The sequence below is a fragment of the Ixodes scapularis genome, unplaced genomic scaffold (genome assembly GCF_016920785.2).
Source record: "Ixodes scapularis isolate PalLabHiFi unplaced genomic scaffold, ASM1692078v2 PGA_scaffold3__209_contigs__length_174095766, whole genome shotgun sequence".
Lineage (NCBI taxonomy): Eukaryota > Metazoa > Arthropoda > Arachnida > Ixodida > Ixodidae > Ixodes > Ixodes scapularis.
This window is the reverse complement of record NW_024609868.1, coordinates 120,263,030-120,278,464: the sequence shown is the minus strand read 5'-3', so window position 1 is coordinate 120,278,464 and position 15,435 is coordinate 120,263,030. Positions and strand designations below refer to the sequence as shown.

Here is a 15,435-nt window from a genome sequence, read left to right as displayed (position 1 = left end):
CATTAGGTGTAATAAAAATACACTGTTATTAATATTTTTATAAGAATAGTTATACTTTCATAGTCAAGTTCAAATCAATGGCTTCCTTGTTTTAAGTAATTTTTATTGTGCATTAGAGTTTCAAAAATACCAGAAGTGAACTTTGTTTAAGCTGTATTTCGTTATATAAAAATAGCATAGCTGCCTCTTCGATTTTTATACAATCTGCCACTAAATTGACTTCACTATATCTTATTTTTAATTAAAATCATAAATCTGTAGCCTTTTTACCATTGTTTCCGTACAAAGTGCTGTATGCATGTGTTTGTGTTTTAGAGCACAGTTCTTAGGCGTCGTTTCCGGCTTGAGCGGCGTCGCCGTCGGCGTAACCGCGTGGTGCATTATGGGAAACGTCCCAATGCCCCGTGCCGAAACGTCACACGACGTTTTGGTGGAAGTCTCGTGCCGAAACGTCACCGTGACAAAACGTCACGGTGACGCTTCGGCGGAAATTACGTGGTGAAACGTCACCATGACGCTTCGGCACCGTCCCGAAACGTCACGTGACAACGCGCGTTTCGCGCGTGAAAGAAGAAGGAGGGGAGGAGGAAAGGGTGCGGTTGAGAAAGAGAGGCGTACCCTCCCCCCAGTACCCTCCCCTCCTCCTCCTCAAGAGCTGCGCTATAAATCGGCGTTACAGGAAGTTGTGACCTCTTTCATTCTTTTCTCTCAAAAATTTAAGCTATCTGGCCACTTCTCAGAGTGCGTCGACTCATTGCTGTATCCTCTGCTTGTCCTTGCAGTGTCCGCCCAGCGCGGAGATGATTTCAACTGCCCAGACCAGTTCGGCTTCTATCCGCACCACAAGAGCTGCGACAAGTACTACGCGTGCAGCAACGGAACGGCGAGTCTCAAGACGTGTGGCAATGGCCTGGTCTTCGACGATGTGGATCCGCTGCGCGAGAACTGCGCCTACCCCTTCTCGGTGACCTGTGGGGACCGAACGGACCTCGGTGAGTTCGTCGCCAGTGGCGTGTCCACCGGCCCAGAACTGATGTTTGCATAACCACTTTGATTCAAGGTTCTTAGGCACGCCCAGCCTCGCATACGTGTCTCGCCGGGCGAGTGTATCGGGGACTTTCGTAACCAAAAGCGTCGCTGTTGTCGGCCTTCTACAATTGGTCAAACGCTCGCTATGTCGTATTTTGTGAGACCAATTCTGCTTTCATCGACAGATATAAGAGTAATATCAGACTGTCAACCTCGATGGTGTCAGTTTAAGGGAGAGATGACTCCAAGGTCCGCCATGCCTTGTACACACCACCACCAAACGTGTCGTTCGCAACTGATGATAAGCAGCCAGGATCACAACGCGTGACGTAGCGGCGAGGCAAATCCTGGTTTTGACGTCACCAATGAGAACCATAAGCCGGTGCCACCGCAACATATCCGAGCTAATACCTCGCATCTTGAGTTTGATGCAGTTGGTGGCCTTCACTTTTGCGAACGGTGTTTATCTTAGGTAAGCGTAAGGGCTAATACAAGAATGAAATCACCGGCATGCTTAGACATACGTGCCTCTCAGGTACCGAAATTCCAGTACTGACCGCCTTTGTGGCGTGGAGGCTGTGCTTCTGTCTTCAGAGCGCGGAAGTGGGAACTTGAGCCCTGGTTGGTCCCTTCCTCAAGGAGTCTTTGGGGCATGGCTCATGGCTTCAGTTGCTCGAAATCATGATCATACCCGTAGGATGTTGAACTACATACATTGGCGACTACAACAAACACTTGTATTTGATTCCACGGTCTGTTCCTGGATTGTCCCAGATTGTAAGATGATAATTAAATTTCTCATCATAGATGAGGCTGAAACAGAAATCAAATTTCAAAACGGTTGAACGTGTGACATCTTCTTACATGAACCATATAGTGGTATATAGATTACAAACGTCTTTGTTTGGAGAATGGAAGCGAGGAAGAGTTTTGCGTAATAGTTTGTGGTGCTCCGAAAATGTACTGACGTTACTGATAGCAGTAGAACATTTTCGATAACTCCAACAGTAGTGAACGTCTCGAGGACAGTCCTGATAACTGCTAAAATGACCATATGGTTCTTTTCGGAAGGAAGGAGACCGCGTAAACGCCGAAAGGCTTATGCAATTTGCCCCCATTGGGCAATCGATTACGAGGCCAGCATTTTTACGGCAGGCAGCGGACCAAAATAGCCGCGTTTACCCTCCGAACGTTCATGGTGGGCGCCTTAGGCAGGTGCTACGTGCGCAAAAATATTTCTTCACCTCGTCAATTCCTCCGATATCCTGAGGAATCCGAGGATCGGTGTCCCCGTGTGCATCGTTGCATTCGCAACGGCTCCTACCGGCGTGCCGTACAGCGATGTCAACGTGCGATTGGGACCCCTTTTTCCGAGTGGCACCTCGAGGGCGAAATGATTGTGGGGAAATCCTCGCTCCGGGCTCGGGCGATCGAGGCCGTGCCTGTGAGGAGTGGACGAAGTGGGTCGGCCGTTTTGCGCACTCTGGTGTCCGTGCCACCACCACCCGACGACGACGACTCGCGGAGTCTCGCCAGGGCCCAGGTGCAAAACGCCCTTATCTGACGGATGTGGGCTAGAGAGAGTGCCGACCGAACGGCCGGGTCATCGGCGGCTATCTGCGGAGGATTGCAAGTTTGCTCGTTAGAAGCGTAAGGAGGACGAAGACCCGACATCGGTAGCAGAGACCCCGCGAGTAGAGAGATAGATTCGATAAGTTTACTCTCGGTGGATGTTGTGAAGTTGTACCGACCTCTGGCGTCTTTAAGATGTAATATGTGTATCTGGCCTCACACGCGTTATTCTTGTTATTGTTTATAGACCAATAATGTAATAAAACTGTCAGCATACTCTGTTATCCTTCCAGATTGCGAGGCAGCAATAACTAAAACTCCTAGAAAGCAAAGTCGTAGTAGTCGATTTTTACCTGCTGTAATGAAAGCCAACGCGGGGCATAATGGGAACATGCAGCGAATGAAACACGTGCGATTGTTTTGGGAAAGAATGTGAGCTGTCGATGCCCCATCAGTGCCACAATGCATTTTCTTACAAAGAGCACTGCTCTGAGCGTGCACGATGTACATGGGCGTACTTATCTCTGCTTTATATTAATCTGTTAAGAAATCATCTTCCTGAAAACGGCAGGTCATAACGTGTCTCATTGAACTGTTCAACTAGTAATTGGTGTACTTTTTTTCTTACACTCCAAGAAAGGCCTGCGCGTCTACTTATTCGCAAAACACTCGAAGTGCCAATCTCTGCGATCTACGAAATCAGCTCAGCGAATGATGAGAGGGAACATCTGTTTAGACATCAAAATTAAGTCTGCACTATGGCATTACGCAATGCAAGCATGACGCTTTGCATTGCGTAATGCCACAGCGCAGACATTATTTCTAGGTCTAAACGGATGTTCCGCCTCATCATTCGGTGAGCTGATTTTGTAGGTCACAGATATTGACTCTTCGAGTGTTTTGCGCGTAAGTACGCGCGCAGGCATTTCTTAGAGTGTATATATGACCTTTGCCTGTCGTCGCTTCTGCGTAGACTTTAGAATGCTTCCATATGGCAGCCAGATCTCCCGCTCCTAATTTTGTTTGAAGCAAACACGTCCTGCTAAAGCTGCCCAGTAGTTGATAATGCAAAACGCACGACAAAGGCCGACCCAACTGAGCTTTTCTTTGCTTACCAGCAACACTTCATTTTTGTCCTGTGCAGAGCCCCCGATCAGCACCCCCAACTGCCCGCGGCTGTACGGCATTTTCCCGGACAACAACAACTGTCGCGTCTTCTTCTCGTGCTGGAACGGCGAGAGCTCCAGGTACGAGTGCCCTCCCGGCCTCGCCTACGACAACGACCAGCGTGTCTGCGTCTGGGCCGACATGGTCGACCGCTGCGACCAGCGCGGTAAGTCACGCCCTCGGTGCCGTTACGGCATTCTATTTTCTGCCCAAAGGGTTGCATAGCAATGGCTCAGCACAATCTAGATAACAAGGGCAATGACTCTAGCAAAACCCTTATGCGGAATTTCCACGTCATCTCTTGGAGGGCAGCGCGGGGCATACATTGGACACAAATGCTGCGCCAGTGTTCACCCGAGACTCGTGAAGCAGCGCTCGTGCTCACTATGTTCACCGCGCTGACCTCCCGCAAGTGACGTAACAAACTTAACACTACGGCCTTGTGAACCAGAAGCTGTTGCTTCATTATATGGCGATCATGAGGACACTTGCCACACTGTGGATGAACGCATCGTTACGGTTGGGTCTACACCCTTCTGTTCGCCAATGAGCCGTCTTTATTCGTATGTCTGCCACAAGACCGTTACGACGTTTACGACTGTTACGTCATAACAACGGCCTACAAACTGTTTTCACGTGGCGGTACCTCTATTGCATTTGGGAGTTACGTTGTTTTATTCGTTGACTGAAAGGTGCAAGAAATGGGTTCCTTCTGCGATTTCTTGTTTTTGCCCAGCTATTTCCTGTTTATAGTAGTTCCTCAAAAACTCATAATCTTTTTTTTTTTCGTTGACCAATTTTATAATACGAGAATTTAACGACCGTCCCGAAGAAATGGTCTTCACGAAACGCTGTAACGTTTTCGGAAATTCGTCTGCAACTTTGCCGGTGAATCTTCTCCGCAGTTTCACCGTTCAATTACATGTCTGCGATTTTTCGTTGATACCACTTGTCGGGTTTGTAAATCTCTGAAATATGGCGCATAGCTCTGTCGATGACGAAACTCAACAACCACCATCATAAATGTTTCTTGGTCGTAGAAACTCGTGCTTTCTTGCCCGATCGAAGTCGCGTCGGCGCATCCGCGGATGTTACTTCGGCCGCCGCTCTTCGTCAAGGCTTCAAATAACGGCCAGTATAAGTGAAAATCCAAGACCAGTCCATCCTTCTTCATTTTGCCAACTTTCATTACTCGCCGGTTCCTCCTGGTTTTCTTTTTTTTTTTTTTTTGCACATTCAAGACTAATGAATGAATGAATAAATTTATTACATCAGGATGGCTCAAAAGACTAATGAAAACGACTACTGTAATGAAAAGTTAACACTCGAGGTACTAAGCCAAGCACAACAAAATGTATACTGATCTATGCCGAGTCTAACGAATAATATGAACAAGCGTGAAATAGCGTTCGCACTGACTGTGTTTTAGAGTTTACATCGCGGAAAATCGCTATATATTTTTTTAATGAAGCAAAGAGCCACACGTATTGCGTTAAATAAAATGCGCAAACATAAACGGATTCTGAGACATAATAATCGCATGACTTTGAGAAGTACTTGTAGTACTAATGGTTTCTTGTTTACCTACTCTAGCTCTCTAATAAACGAGACATTATTCAAACGTGTTCACACGTCAAATAATCTAATTTAAAAGCGTTGAGCGTCAGCTGTTGCTTGTGTTGCTCTTAAACGTATCTATGGATGAGGCAGCGCGTCAAAATCCTCTATACCATAAGCACCTCCATTGCCGTGCAGAGGTGGCTGAGGGCTTCGTGTGCCCGGACCCTGCCGACGTGGACCAGCCAGGCGTGTTCACCAGGCACGCCCACCCGACTGACTGCCGCAAGTTCTACGTGTGCATCGAGGGCCAGGCCAGGCCCTACGGCTGCAGTCTGGGCACTGTCTTCAACGTGGACTCGCTCCAGTGCGACGACCCGGAGAACGTCCAGGGATGGTGAGTGCCGGCAAACGTGGAAGCGTTCTCCTCCAGCAACACTTTCTTTATCAGAAGGCCGGAGCGCTGCATTCTCGGCGTCATTTAACGGAGGCCAGCGCCAGGTACAAAGAGGACACCGGTATTGGGACAAGGTCCGGCTGAAACTCGTGTTCTTACCGACTGAACACGAGTTTCGGCCGAACGCAGATGCAGCTCTCGTGTCCCATACGTGGATGATGGAGCCCCACGGCCTTGTTATGTTGTTGTCTTTTTACGCCTAGGGGGTGTGCCGACGTGGAATATTTCTGTTCTTCAAGGTGATAATGATGACTGAAACTAAAGCTTTTATTTTTTAATGTAAAAAGATTCGCACAAATCGCTTTTGAAATTGTGTATTTAACCCAAAACTAGAGAAAGGGGGGATTTTGACATTGGAAGAAAAAAAAAAAACACGGAAAGACGGCGTCTCTAACACAGCTGTATACTTTATTGAATCACCCTCCATATGTACACAAAACCACACTGTAGAACGTACATCCTGTTTTTCAAGGACGATCACAGAGCCCGCATGAACACACGAAAAAGAAAAAACTACAAAACACTATCAACTTTCGATCTGACAAAAGCTTTTGGACTGGTGTGGTTCTATCTCAAGAGTCCACACTCCTAGAAGAGACAATGCTTTTAAACGTGACGCACAAAACTGCAGGGTTGACCCACATTTCTCAGCCATACCTCCACTAGACCGTTTAGACTAACCTTTAAAAAGTATTTTCGAAAGCTTGGAGAACGCTGAGAAAGGAACTTTTTGGCGTGTGGCGAATTTGTTACTTTCCCATCCGAGAAAAACTGTTCCGCATACTGAAGAACAATATTGTGCTCAGTCTCACTGCGGTGGTTCTGTAGGTAAAAACAATCAAACGTGCGCAAAAGTATTCTTTAAAAACTCAGCAACAACCTCCGCAGACATCCAAAAGTAAATCTATTATATTTTTTTAAACATTGACTGGCTGGAACATAAACTTTCCGCAACCCGTTTTAAAACATACCTTTATCCAGCGTTGTTTTAATGTGCAGAGTTCTGCACTGTTTACGTAATATAGCAGACGAGATTAAGGTGAAAACAAATATGCCCTAATTATCGCATTATGAAACTGCCTCGAGGGAGAATTAAATAGCTCAGGTATGACGCGGGATTTTCGCTCAAAGTGTCTGATCAAAAATGAATAGATGTAAACACTGATTAAAAGCCTTTCAAGATTGTTTATTACAAATAAAACTTATGAACGATTCCGCAGGAGCCCACGAATTTGCATAATCCGCGTGTGTAAATAAAACTTACGCATTATATTTGTTTAATGCAAGCATGTAGCCGTTCATAACTCATACCAGACCCAGGTGCAAAGCGTGTTTATTTAAACAGCTGCCTCTGCACGCGTGGCTCGCCCAGGCCAAACCCATTATGGAGCTGTTGCTGAGTCCTACGAACCCTGCATCAAACTTGACGGACGCAATTAAGAAATTACATGCAACTCTAACGTATTGTTCAGTGAAACAGGGGCAGTGCCTATCCCAACACCACACCGTGTTTCCTTTCTATCGCAGCGAAAACTACTATGGTGACCTGGACGTGAAGACGCTGAAAAAGGCCCAGAACCAGAACCCCAAGAAGGGCGGCAAGTCTGGCTCCTCTTCGTCCGACGACTCTTAGACGAACGGCTTCGAGAACATGCTCCTCATCAGTGCCGCGCTCCCCGGCCGGCCCCGAAACCTCAGCACCGGTGCTGTAACTCCGGACATTCGCAGCATCAGCGGTGGACCTCCTGGTCTTGCCGACACCTTTGTCCCGGTCTCGACAAGACGGAGCCGATTGTGTTGTTTTTTTCTTAATTTTAAGGTATCCTCTCTAGATGTAAACAAAATATGCCTATAGCGAGGGTAGGCACATTGACAACTGAACCTCTACGCTAGTAGGCGTTGTTGAGGGCAAACTGAGAGAAGGGGACGCTGCTGGGGTTGCGGCTCACTTTAATAAACACCTTCATCAGCTGGCGATTCAGTCAAGACGGAAGAAAGCATTTTATGTCATTATAATAAATTTTATAGTCTTCGGCTGGTGTCTCGTGCTTTCCTTGAGAAATATATCAGCCTGCACACAAGTGGCTCGAATTCTCGTACTAAGCACGGTAGGAACGCTTTAAACAGTGTAACTTTCGCGAAACGTTTCTGTTTGTTTTGCCAAGATCCAGCACAACCCAATACGAGTTTGAAGTTATGTAATTATTAACGCCTCGAAAAGGTATTGTTACTATTTTCACCACTTCTTTTCATTACTGCAACTGTTTTCGCCAACATTGAGGTGAATATTACACTCACGATTTACGAGCGGGCTCTTGTTGAAACTAAACCTTATTGGCTGACATGAAACTTGTTATAAAAATGTATTCCACTACATTCAAGTAAGTCAGAAACCGCGAAGTGAGGCGACCGTCTGGGCCCTTCTCCCAGAAGACCCTCATCTACCAAAAAGTTTCTCCAGGGCGTCAAGTGTACAGTGACGCTGCAGACCCACAAGAACGGTGATACCACCTTCGTCCAATACCTTGCAAAAAATACGACACATGTTTTCTGCACAAAAAGCAGACCTCCAAATATCCGACATCTGTTTTGGTAGTGTAAATACCTAAAAAGGGCACAGAAGGAGAGCCCTCTTAGCATTCAAGAAATCAATAACCAACATTTAAAATTAACATCACCCTACCGCATCAGTGCTGCCGAATCATAGAAAATTTACAATAGGGCAGAAAACATAGTTCCAGAAGACAACAAAAAACTGAATTGTAACACATGTAAAAGGCGCGGAAATATTTTTATCCTGTCGCTTCGGGTTTTTGTTTTTATGAATCGAAATACAGGGTGATTCAAGGAGACGCCAGGCTCTTTAAATCGACCGCAAAATTCGATTTCTTAACCTATCACGCTACGACTTTGTGCAGCGTTGCCCACAGATGGTGCATTTTTTTTTTTTTTAAATTTGCAAAGAGCGAATTTACCCGAGGAAAAAGTAAAGAAAGAAAAAGGCTTAGCTCCTATGGAAACGCAGCGAAGCGACCGGTTTTCAAACAACACGACGCCGTTTCGCACGGGAGACAAGAGATGGCGCAAGCGGTCGCGACGCCAACTGCCGCCAACGAACGAGCATACGACGCTGAGAGCCGGCGTCTTTAGTAGACAAAGAACTGCACTTCCTTGTTGTTACCGCGTCTGTTTTTGCTTCTGCGACTGTCGCCGCCTGGGGAACGCGCGCCGCCTTTGAGTCAAAAAGATCGTACGCTAAAAACGCCGGCTCTCGGCGACGTATGCTCGTTCGTTGGTGGTGTTCGTTGCGCCATCTCTTGTCTCCCGTGCGAAACGGCGCCGTGATGTTTGAAGACCGGTAGCGTCGCTGCATTTCCATAGGAGCAAAGCCTTTTTCTTTTTTTACTTTTTCCTCAGGTAAGTTCGCTCTTTGCAAATTTTACACAAAAAATGCAGCATCTGTGGGCAACGCTGCACGAAGTCGTAGCGTGATAGGTTAAGAAACCGAATTTTGCGGTCGATCTAAAGAGCCTGGCGTCTCCTTGAATCACCCTGTAGAATCAAATGTGGCCTCTTCATATATACAGCCAGTAGTATGCAAAGCATTACAGCTGGTTTCCAGGTACGATCAGCGGAATTTAAACAAAATGATCAGGGGTTGAAACTGCGGTAGAACCTGTCGTATAGCCTTGTGAAAAACTTAAAAACAAAGAAAAGGAACTACGGCCACAAATGCCGTGAAAGCAGTGGCAGTTGTGTGCACTACACTTTACAGCCGCAAGGACTGCTGCTACACTAATTTCAATATTTTAGGAAACACTTAAAATGTCCCAACGGAATATAGAGGAACACAAAAAAAAAAAAAAAAATTGAGGGTCATGGTAGTTTTCGCACTTCGTGTTTTCCCCGCCCTGGAGCGTACCTGAAGCTGCTGCTTTCCCGAAAATCACTTAACTCAATGTATGACGGCGCTGATAACATGGTTAAAAGAATCCGTCTGCGCTGTGGCACTCAGCAAGACATTTCACCGTGCTCAGTGCTACAACGCCGACAGTTTTCGGATGTCTAATATTATTACCAGCATCCTCATTCATACCGCGCCCTCTGAAGATTACAGCGATTGGCTCCGCAAATGCTTTGCGGGAGAACAGACGCTTCAGATAGCTTATCGTGATATCTAGAGCCCTCATTAATGTTTCTGGTTTCAATGTGTGTTAGGCATTAAAAGAGTTCTGCGAAGACACTCGGTATTTCTTTTTAGAGCGCAGTTCTTTGGCGCCCGTTTCCGGGTTGTGCAGCGTCGCCGTCCGTGTCGCCGTCGGCGCAACCGCGCGCGTTGCATTACGGGACGTTTCCCCGCTAAAGTTTGCGGGGAAATTTTCCCCCGAAATTTAGCGGTAAATTTTTGCGCCAAAGTTAGGGAAAACGTTCTCGCTAAATTTCCCCGCTAAATTTAGCGCGAAAATTGACGTCACGTGACCTCAACACCAATTCAGTTTCCCCGCTAAATTTAGCGTGGAAGATGACGTCATGACCCCTTGGCACGTCACATATGAACAAGTTCAGCGGCAGGAGGAAAGCAGGAGAAGGAGGGAAGGAGGAGGAAGATGGGAAAGTACGGATGAGGAGGAGGGGCATACCCTCCCCTCCGTACCCTCCCCTCCTCTTCCTTAATAGCTGCGCTCTACAGGGTGAAACAAGGAGACGCCAGGCTCTTTTAATCGACCGGAAAATTCGGTTTCTCAACCTATCGCGCTACGACTTTGTGCAGCGTTGCCCACAGATGGTGCATTTTGTTTTGTAAAATTTGCGAAGAGCGAACTTACCTGAGAAAAAAGTAAAGAAAGAAAAAGGCTCAGCTCCTATGGAAACGCAGCGACGCCACCGGTGTGCAAACAACACGGCGCAGTTTCGCACGGGAGACAAGAGATGGCGCAACAAACGCCGCCAACGAACGAGCATACGGCGCCGAGAGGAGGCCTTTTTAGCAGATGATTTTTTCGACTCAAAAGCGGCGCGCGTTCCGCAGGCGGCGACAGTCGCAGAAACAGAAACAGGCGCGGTAACAACAAGGAACTGCAGTTCCTTTTCTGCTAAAGACGCCGGCTCTCGGCGTCGTATGCTCGATCGTTGGCGGCAGTTGGCGTCGCGACTGCTTGCGCCATCTCTTGTCCTCCGTGCGAAACGGTGCCGTGTTGTTTGAAGACCAGTGGCGTCGCTGCGTTTCCATATGAGCTAAGAATTTTTCTTTCTTTACTTTTTTCTCGGGTAAGTTCGCTCTTCGCAAATTTTACAAAAAAAAAAAAAAAAAGCACCATCTGTGGGCAACGCTGCACAAAGTCGTAGCGCGATAGGTTAAGAAACCGAATTTTCCGGTCGATTTAAAGAGCCTGGCGTCTCCTTGTTTCACCCTGTAGTTTCACATTACAGAGATTTGAAAACGACTTTCATTTTTTATTTACTTCTTTTTACAACGTTTCAGTCATTTTACCTTTCACGTTCGAAGTAACACAAGCAAAGAGCCCCCGTTGTGACAACGAAGTTTTTTGTTTAAATACTAATTCAAGCAATAGAATTCTTGCGTAAGTTCTTGCACCGATTTTTATCGATGCTGCCTGTAATAAGTAACGCATTTTTTTTTGCTTCATTTTCTTAGTTAATTTTTTCTCTTTCCTTCTCACTCTAAAAAAAGGACCATGAGTTTACTTCTTTGCAGGCCTTAAGACAACAAATCACGGTGAACAATAATAAGGTGTCAACGAATGAGGAAGCTCAGATTACGATTAGGAAAAAAAAAAGCGAGGAGCGCATGGTCAATGAGTATGACGTTTCACTCGCTGATTATTTTTCAGGTTTAATTGTTTTATTAACTTCTTCATTGGCTGGGACCCTGGTACATCTCGCCGTGATTGGCTGTGCCCATGTTGCAAAGAAAAGTAAACACACATACTTTTTCTTAGTGTACTTTTGAAGGTGCTTGTGCATGATTCTTATCATTAAAACAAAACCAAATTTGGGACTAAGTGCTGCCCCGTGGAATAAAAACACGAAAAGTTTGCCTCTGGGTGACTGTAAAACTAATGTATATATACGTCATAACTGCGCCAGATCGCCCATGCACCAAAAGCAAGCACTTGGTACGCTCCTATAACACTTGATAGCAAAAGTTTGAACTAATTCTTTTCTGTAATCAGAAACCTTCTCCGCCAGAGCCTAAAGGCAGATACTAAGCTCAAGAGCTGGCATCGTTTGATGACGCGGTTACAGCAACATCTAGTAAGTTTAAAATGAATAATCTCTCGTGATAGTTTTTGAAGAAAATTTTGTAATATGGCCCATCAAGCAATAATGAGGAAAAAGTGTTCTGCGTTCGAAACTCTAGGGTTAATTAAATAAATATAGTGTTAAAATTGCGAAATACAAATGCCTTAGAGAGACCCATAGGGCGCGACAATAAGGCAAAGTAATCGCTTAAAGCGGTGCTGAACCGAAATCTGGATTCCACAAAACACGGCGGCAAAAGCGTGCAACGGGATGCTACAAACACCAAAACATCACTCATACAGTGATATCTCAAACAAATAACCGTATTTTTCAAAAAAAAAAAAAAAAAGGAGGCGCATTTGACAGTTTTGGGTACGTCTTGTTTCTCCAAGAAGGAGAGGAAACGGCCACACGTCTTCTCCGCCTCGCCGCTTTGAGGGTGTGAAGCGAAGAGAGGAGGAAACGAGATATCTCGACGTCACGCGCCTCGTCCGCCTGCTTCAATCTCGACCTCTTTTTCCAAAAATACGGCCGCCCATTCGAGATATCGCCTTACGAGTAGTATTGTAGGGATTGTAGCGTCCCGCCTACATCTCCTGCATTGCTTTTTTTAAATCCAAATTTCGGTTTATCATCCCTGTAAGTCGGCAAACTGGTATAACGAGAGAACGTAACACACATGATAAATGCCGTTGGCCTTCCGTATTACATTTTCCAAAGCATCTTGAACTTAGTTTATAAAACAAACCTTTAATGCCTTTAATCTTGGAAGGCTTCAAGAAATGAGAACTACCCATCACACTCCTCCTGCAGAAGTGGCTTTTAGCTGTCCTCTTGTTACACGGTGATCATATTCTGCAATGTACGATACCTTGTACGCATCTTATATCAGGTCACATGGCCTTGTGTTGCAATGTAAGTTCGCCAACATTGAAGGTCTTTCCAAGCGACATCGTGAAAAGGCGACTAAGCTTTGGAGATCCAAGCATAACAGGAACAACATCAGCAAGCGGTGACCTGGAGGCACTCTTGGAGTATTTGAAAATCCAAGTAGAAATACGAGAAAGGAGTGATGTTTCTGCCCGGACCACAGAAGACAGCAGCCGCTCTCCTGAGCCCACCACAAGACATGATTCGAAGCCAACAGCAGAGCAGTTCCTCGAAGTCGTACGAAGCCGTCCCTCACAAATTGCTTTTTCTGTGACTCGCGGGCACATACAACAGAAGAGTGTAACATAAAAACAATTGTAGACGAAAAGAAGAACTATCGCGAGACAAACGCCACTACAAGTGTACGATGCAAGCTCACCAAGTACCGGTAATAATAATAATAATCAATCAGTCAGTGTTTAATATCGTGTCTAGGAACAACTAATCGGTCTTAGTGCTGGCACACTTAAATAACGAGCAAAAACACACACACACGAACACACATACACAAAAGTGCAGAAGTGGAAAGTAGTTCAACAGTCTGGGAATAAAAATATGAACATGTACGAAAGACACTCAAATCAACGAGGGAAGTCAAAAGCCCAAAACAGAGACATCACCAGGTATGAGAGCAAAAAGTAATTGGATATTGTACTGACAAACATCAAGCCTTCAACTGATCAGCCCTTTTTCTTTCAAGAGGAAGTTTTGAACAGCGTTTCCAAACTTGCTCCCGCATAAGTTAAACATATCAATTGTATCAGAGTAGCAGTTAGAACACTCAGCTGATCTTTGGATTGGGTTTAAGGGGCTAAAATGTCCAGGTATATAAAAAGATGATTGAAGCCGTGTAGGTACACGTAGAATTATGAGGCTCACTTCGGACAGAAGGCTGGGAGAGTTAATGAAGCCGTGCAGGGTCCTAAGCATAAACAACAGATATGTCTTCACCCGACGTAACTGCAGGCTCAACAAGTTCACGAGTTACGGGTTACACCTAACTTTTAAACAAGGATCACCTTTCTCAAGGTAATGATATATAAAGATGGAAATAAATTCGTTTTGGACTCGCTTGTCAGATAAACTGTTAGTTTTGGAAATGCCGTTCCAAACGACCGAGGCGTATTTTAGCTGGGATCTAACTAAAAAACAGTACAGCGCAAAAAAATAAAACAGAAACGGACCGGGTTTCGAATTTCTTCGTTATGCGAGACACGGCGCCTAACGTACGCAAAGCCAACTGAACCACTTTGGTAACGTGAGTGTGAAATATAAGGGTCGAATCCCAAACAAAACTAAGGTCCCTCAGTTCACATACACTTGACCGAAGTTCGCCATGATAACTATATGAAAAAAATATATCGTGGGTCTTGCGAGAATATGTCATTACTTTTGTTTCAGAATGATTCAAACGGAGGTCATTGTCTAAACACCGATGACCGAAGGAAAATGCGTCACTCTGAAGCGTGATTCAATCCTCTAAGGTCGATATTTTTGGTAAAACTTTATATCATCAGCGTACTGCAGAAATGAAGAGTTTGATATAACCTGCTAGACATCACTTACAGAAATATTTGAAAAAGGGAGGGGGGAGGGCCAAAGACAGATCCCTGAGGCACTCCAGAGCTTGCCTTGTACAGGACGAGGTCGTAGTGTTCACACGAACGTACGCTTGCTTATTGGACAAATAGCTTGTTTTACAAATTGTATACCGACCCAGATACTCCGTAAAAGGAAATCTTGTATAAGATGATGTTGTGGTTGACTACGTCGAAGGCCTTAATAAAAATAATAATTATAATAATACATACGTACATAATAAATTTTATTGACTCAGTGGGACTACTAAATACGGATATGTTTACGGGCACATTAAAGCCAGCCTAGGTCTTGTGGGATGACACCATAAAAAAGAGAACATAATAATAATAATAATAATAATAATACTTTTATTCAATAATAATCATTTCATTTTCATTTTAATTTCATTTATTTAGATACCATCATAACACTACAAGGTGACCGGTCGGTCGAAGCCAGTAGAGGCTTGAAGGACAGAACCCAGCAAATGGAATGTCACAGATAGCACAGAAGAAGTCCGTAGAGAACATATTTAAAACATGCATTGCACTATACGAGAAACAGAAAATAATCACCTCACAATATCCCAGCAAACATATAGGATGCGAAATATCACACAACAATACATTATTGAAATTGTACAATGAATTAAAGTGTAAAACTGTTCAATAGATTTTTTCAGTTTCTTTTATTTGTACCTTCAAAGAAGTGGTCGGGGAGTCTGTTAAAATGTATGGCACATAATAAGATCGCTTCCGCTTACCATATCTTGTGAAACACCGAAGGATTATGAAGCGATCACTGGTACGTAAATCTCTGCGGGGCACAAAGGGATGTTTAAATTCCCTACACCAGAAATGAGAAAGCACAACACATTG

General features: G+C 45.0%; 1 protein-coding gene across 1 annotated transcript in view; it reads left to right on the top strand.

Annotated features, from left to right (window-relative positions):
• The window catches only part of LOC8036043 (protein obstructor-E), a 39,938-nt gene extending 32,121 nt beyond the window's left edge, over positions 1-7,817 (top strand). The window contains exons 2-5 of the mRNA XM_029990612.3: positions 783-992; positions 3,746-3,934; positions 5,524-5,722; positions 7,310-7,817. Of these exons, the coding sequence (XP_029846472.1) occupies positions 783-992; positions 3,746-3,934; positions 5,524-5,722; positions 7,310-7,415 (704 nt within the window). The 3' untranslated portion in view covers positions 7,416-7,817. The remainder of the gene's footprint in view (positions 1-782; positions 993-3,745; positions 3,935-5,523; positions 5,723-7,309) is intronic.
• Positions 7,818-15,435: the final 7,618 nt, after the last annotated feature.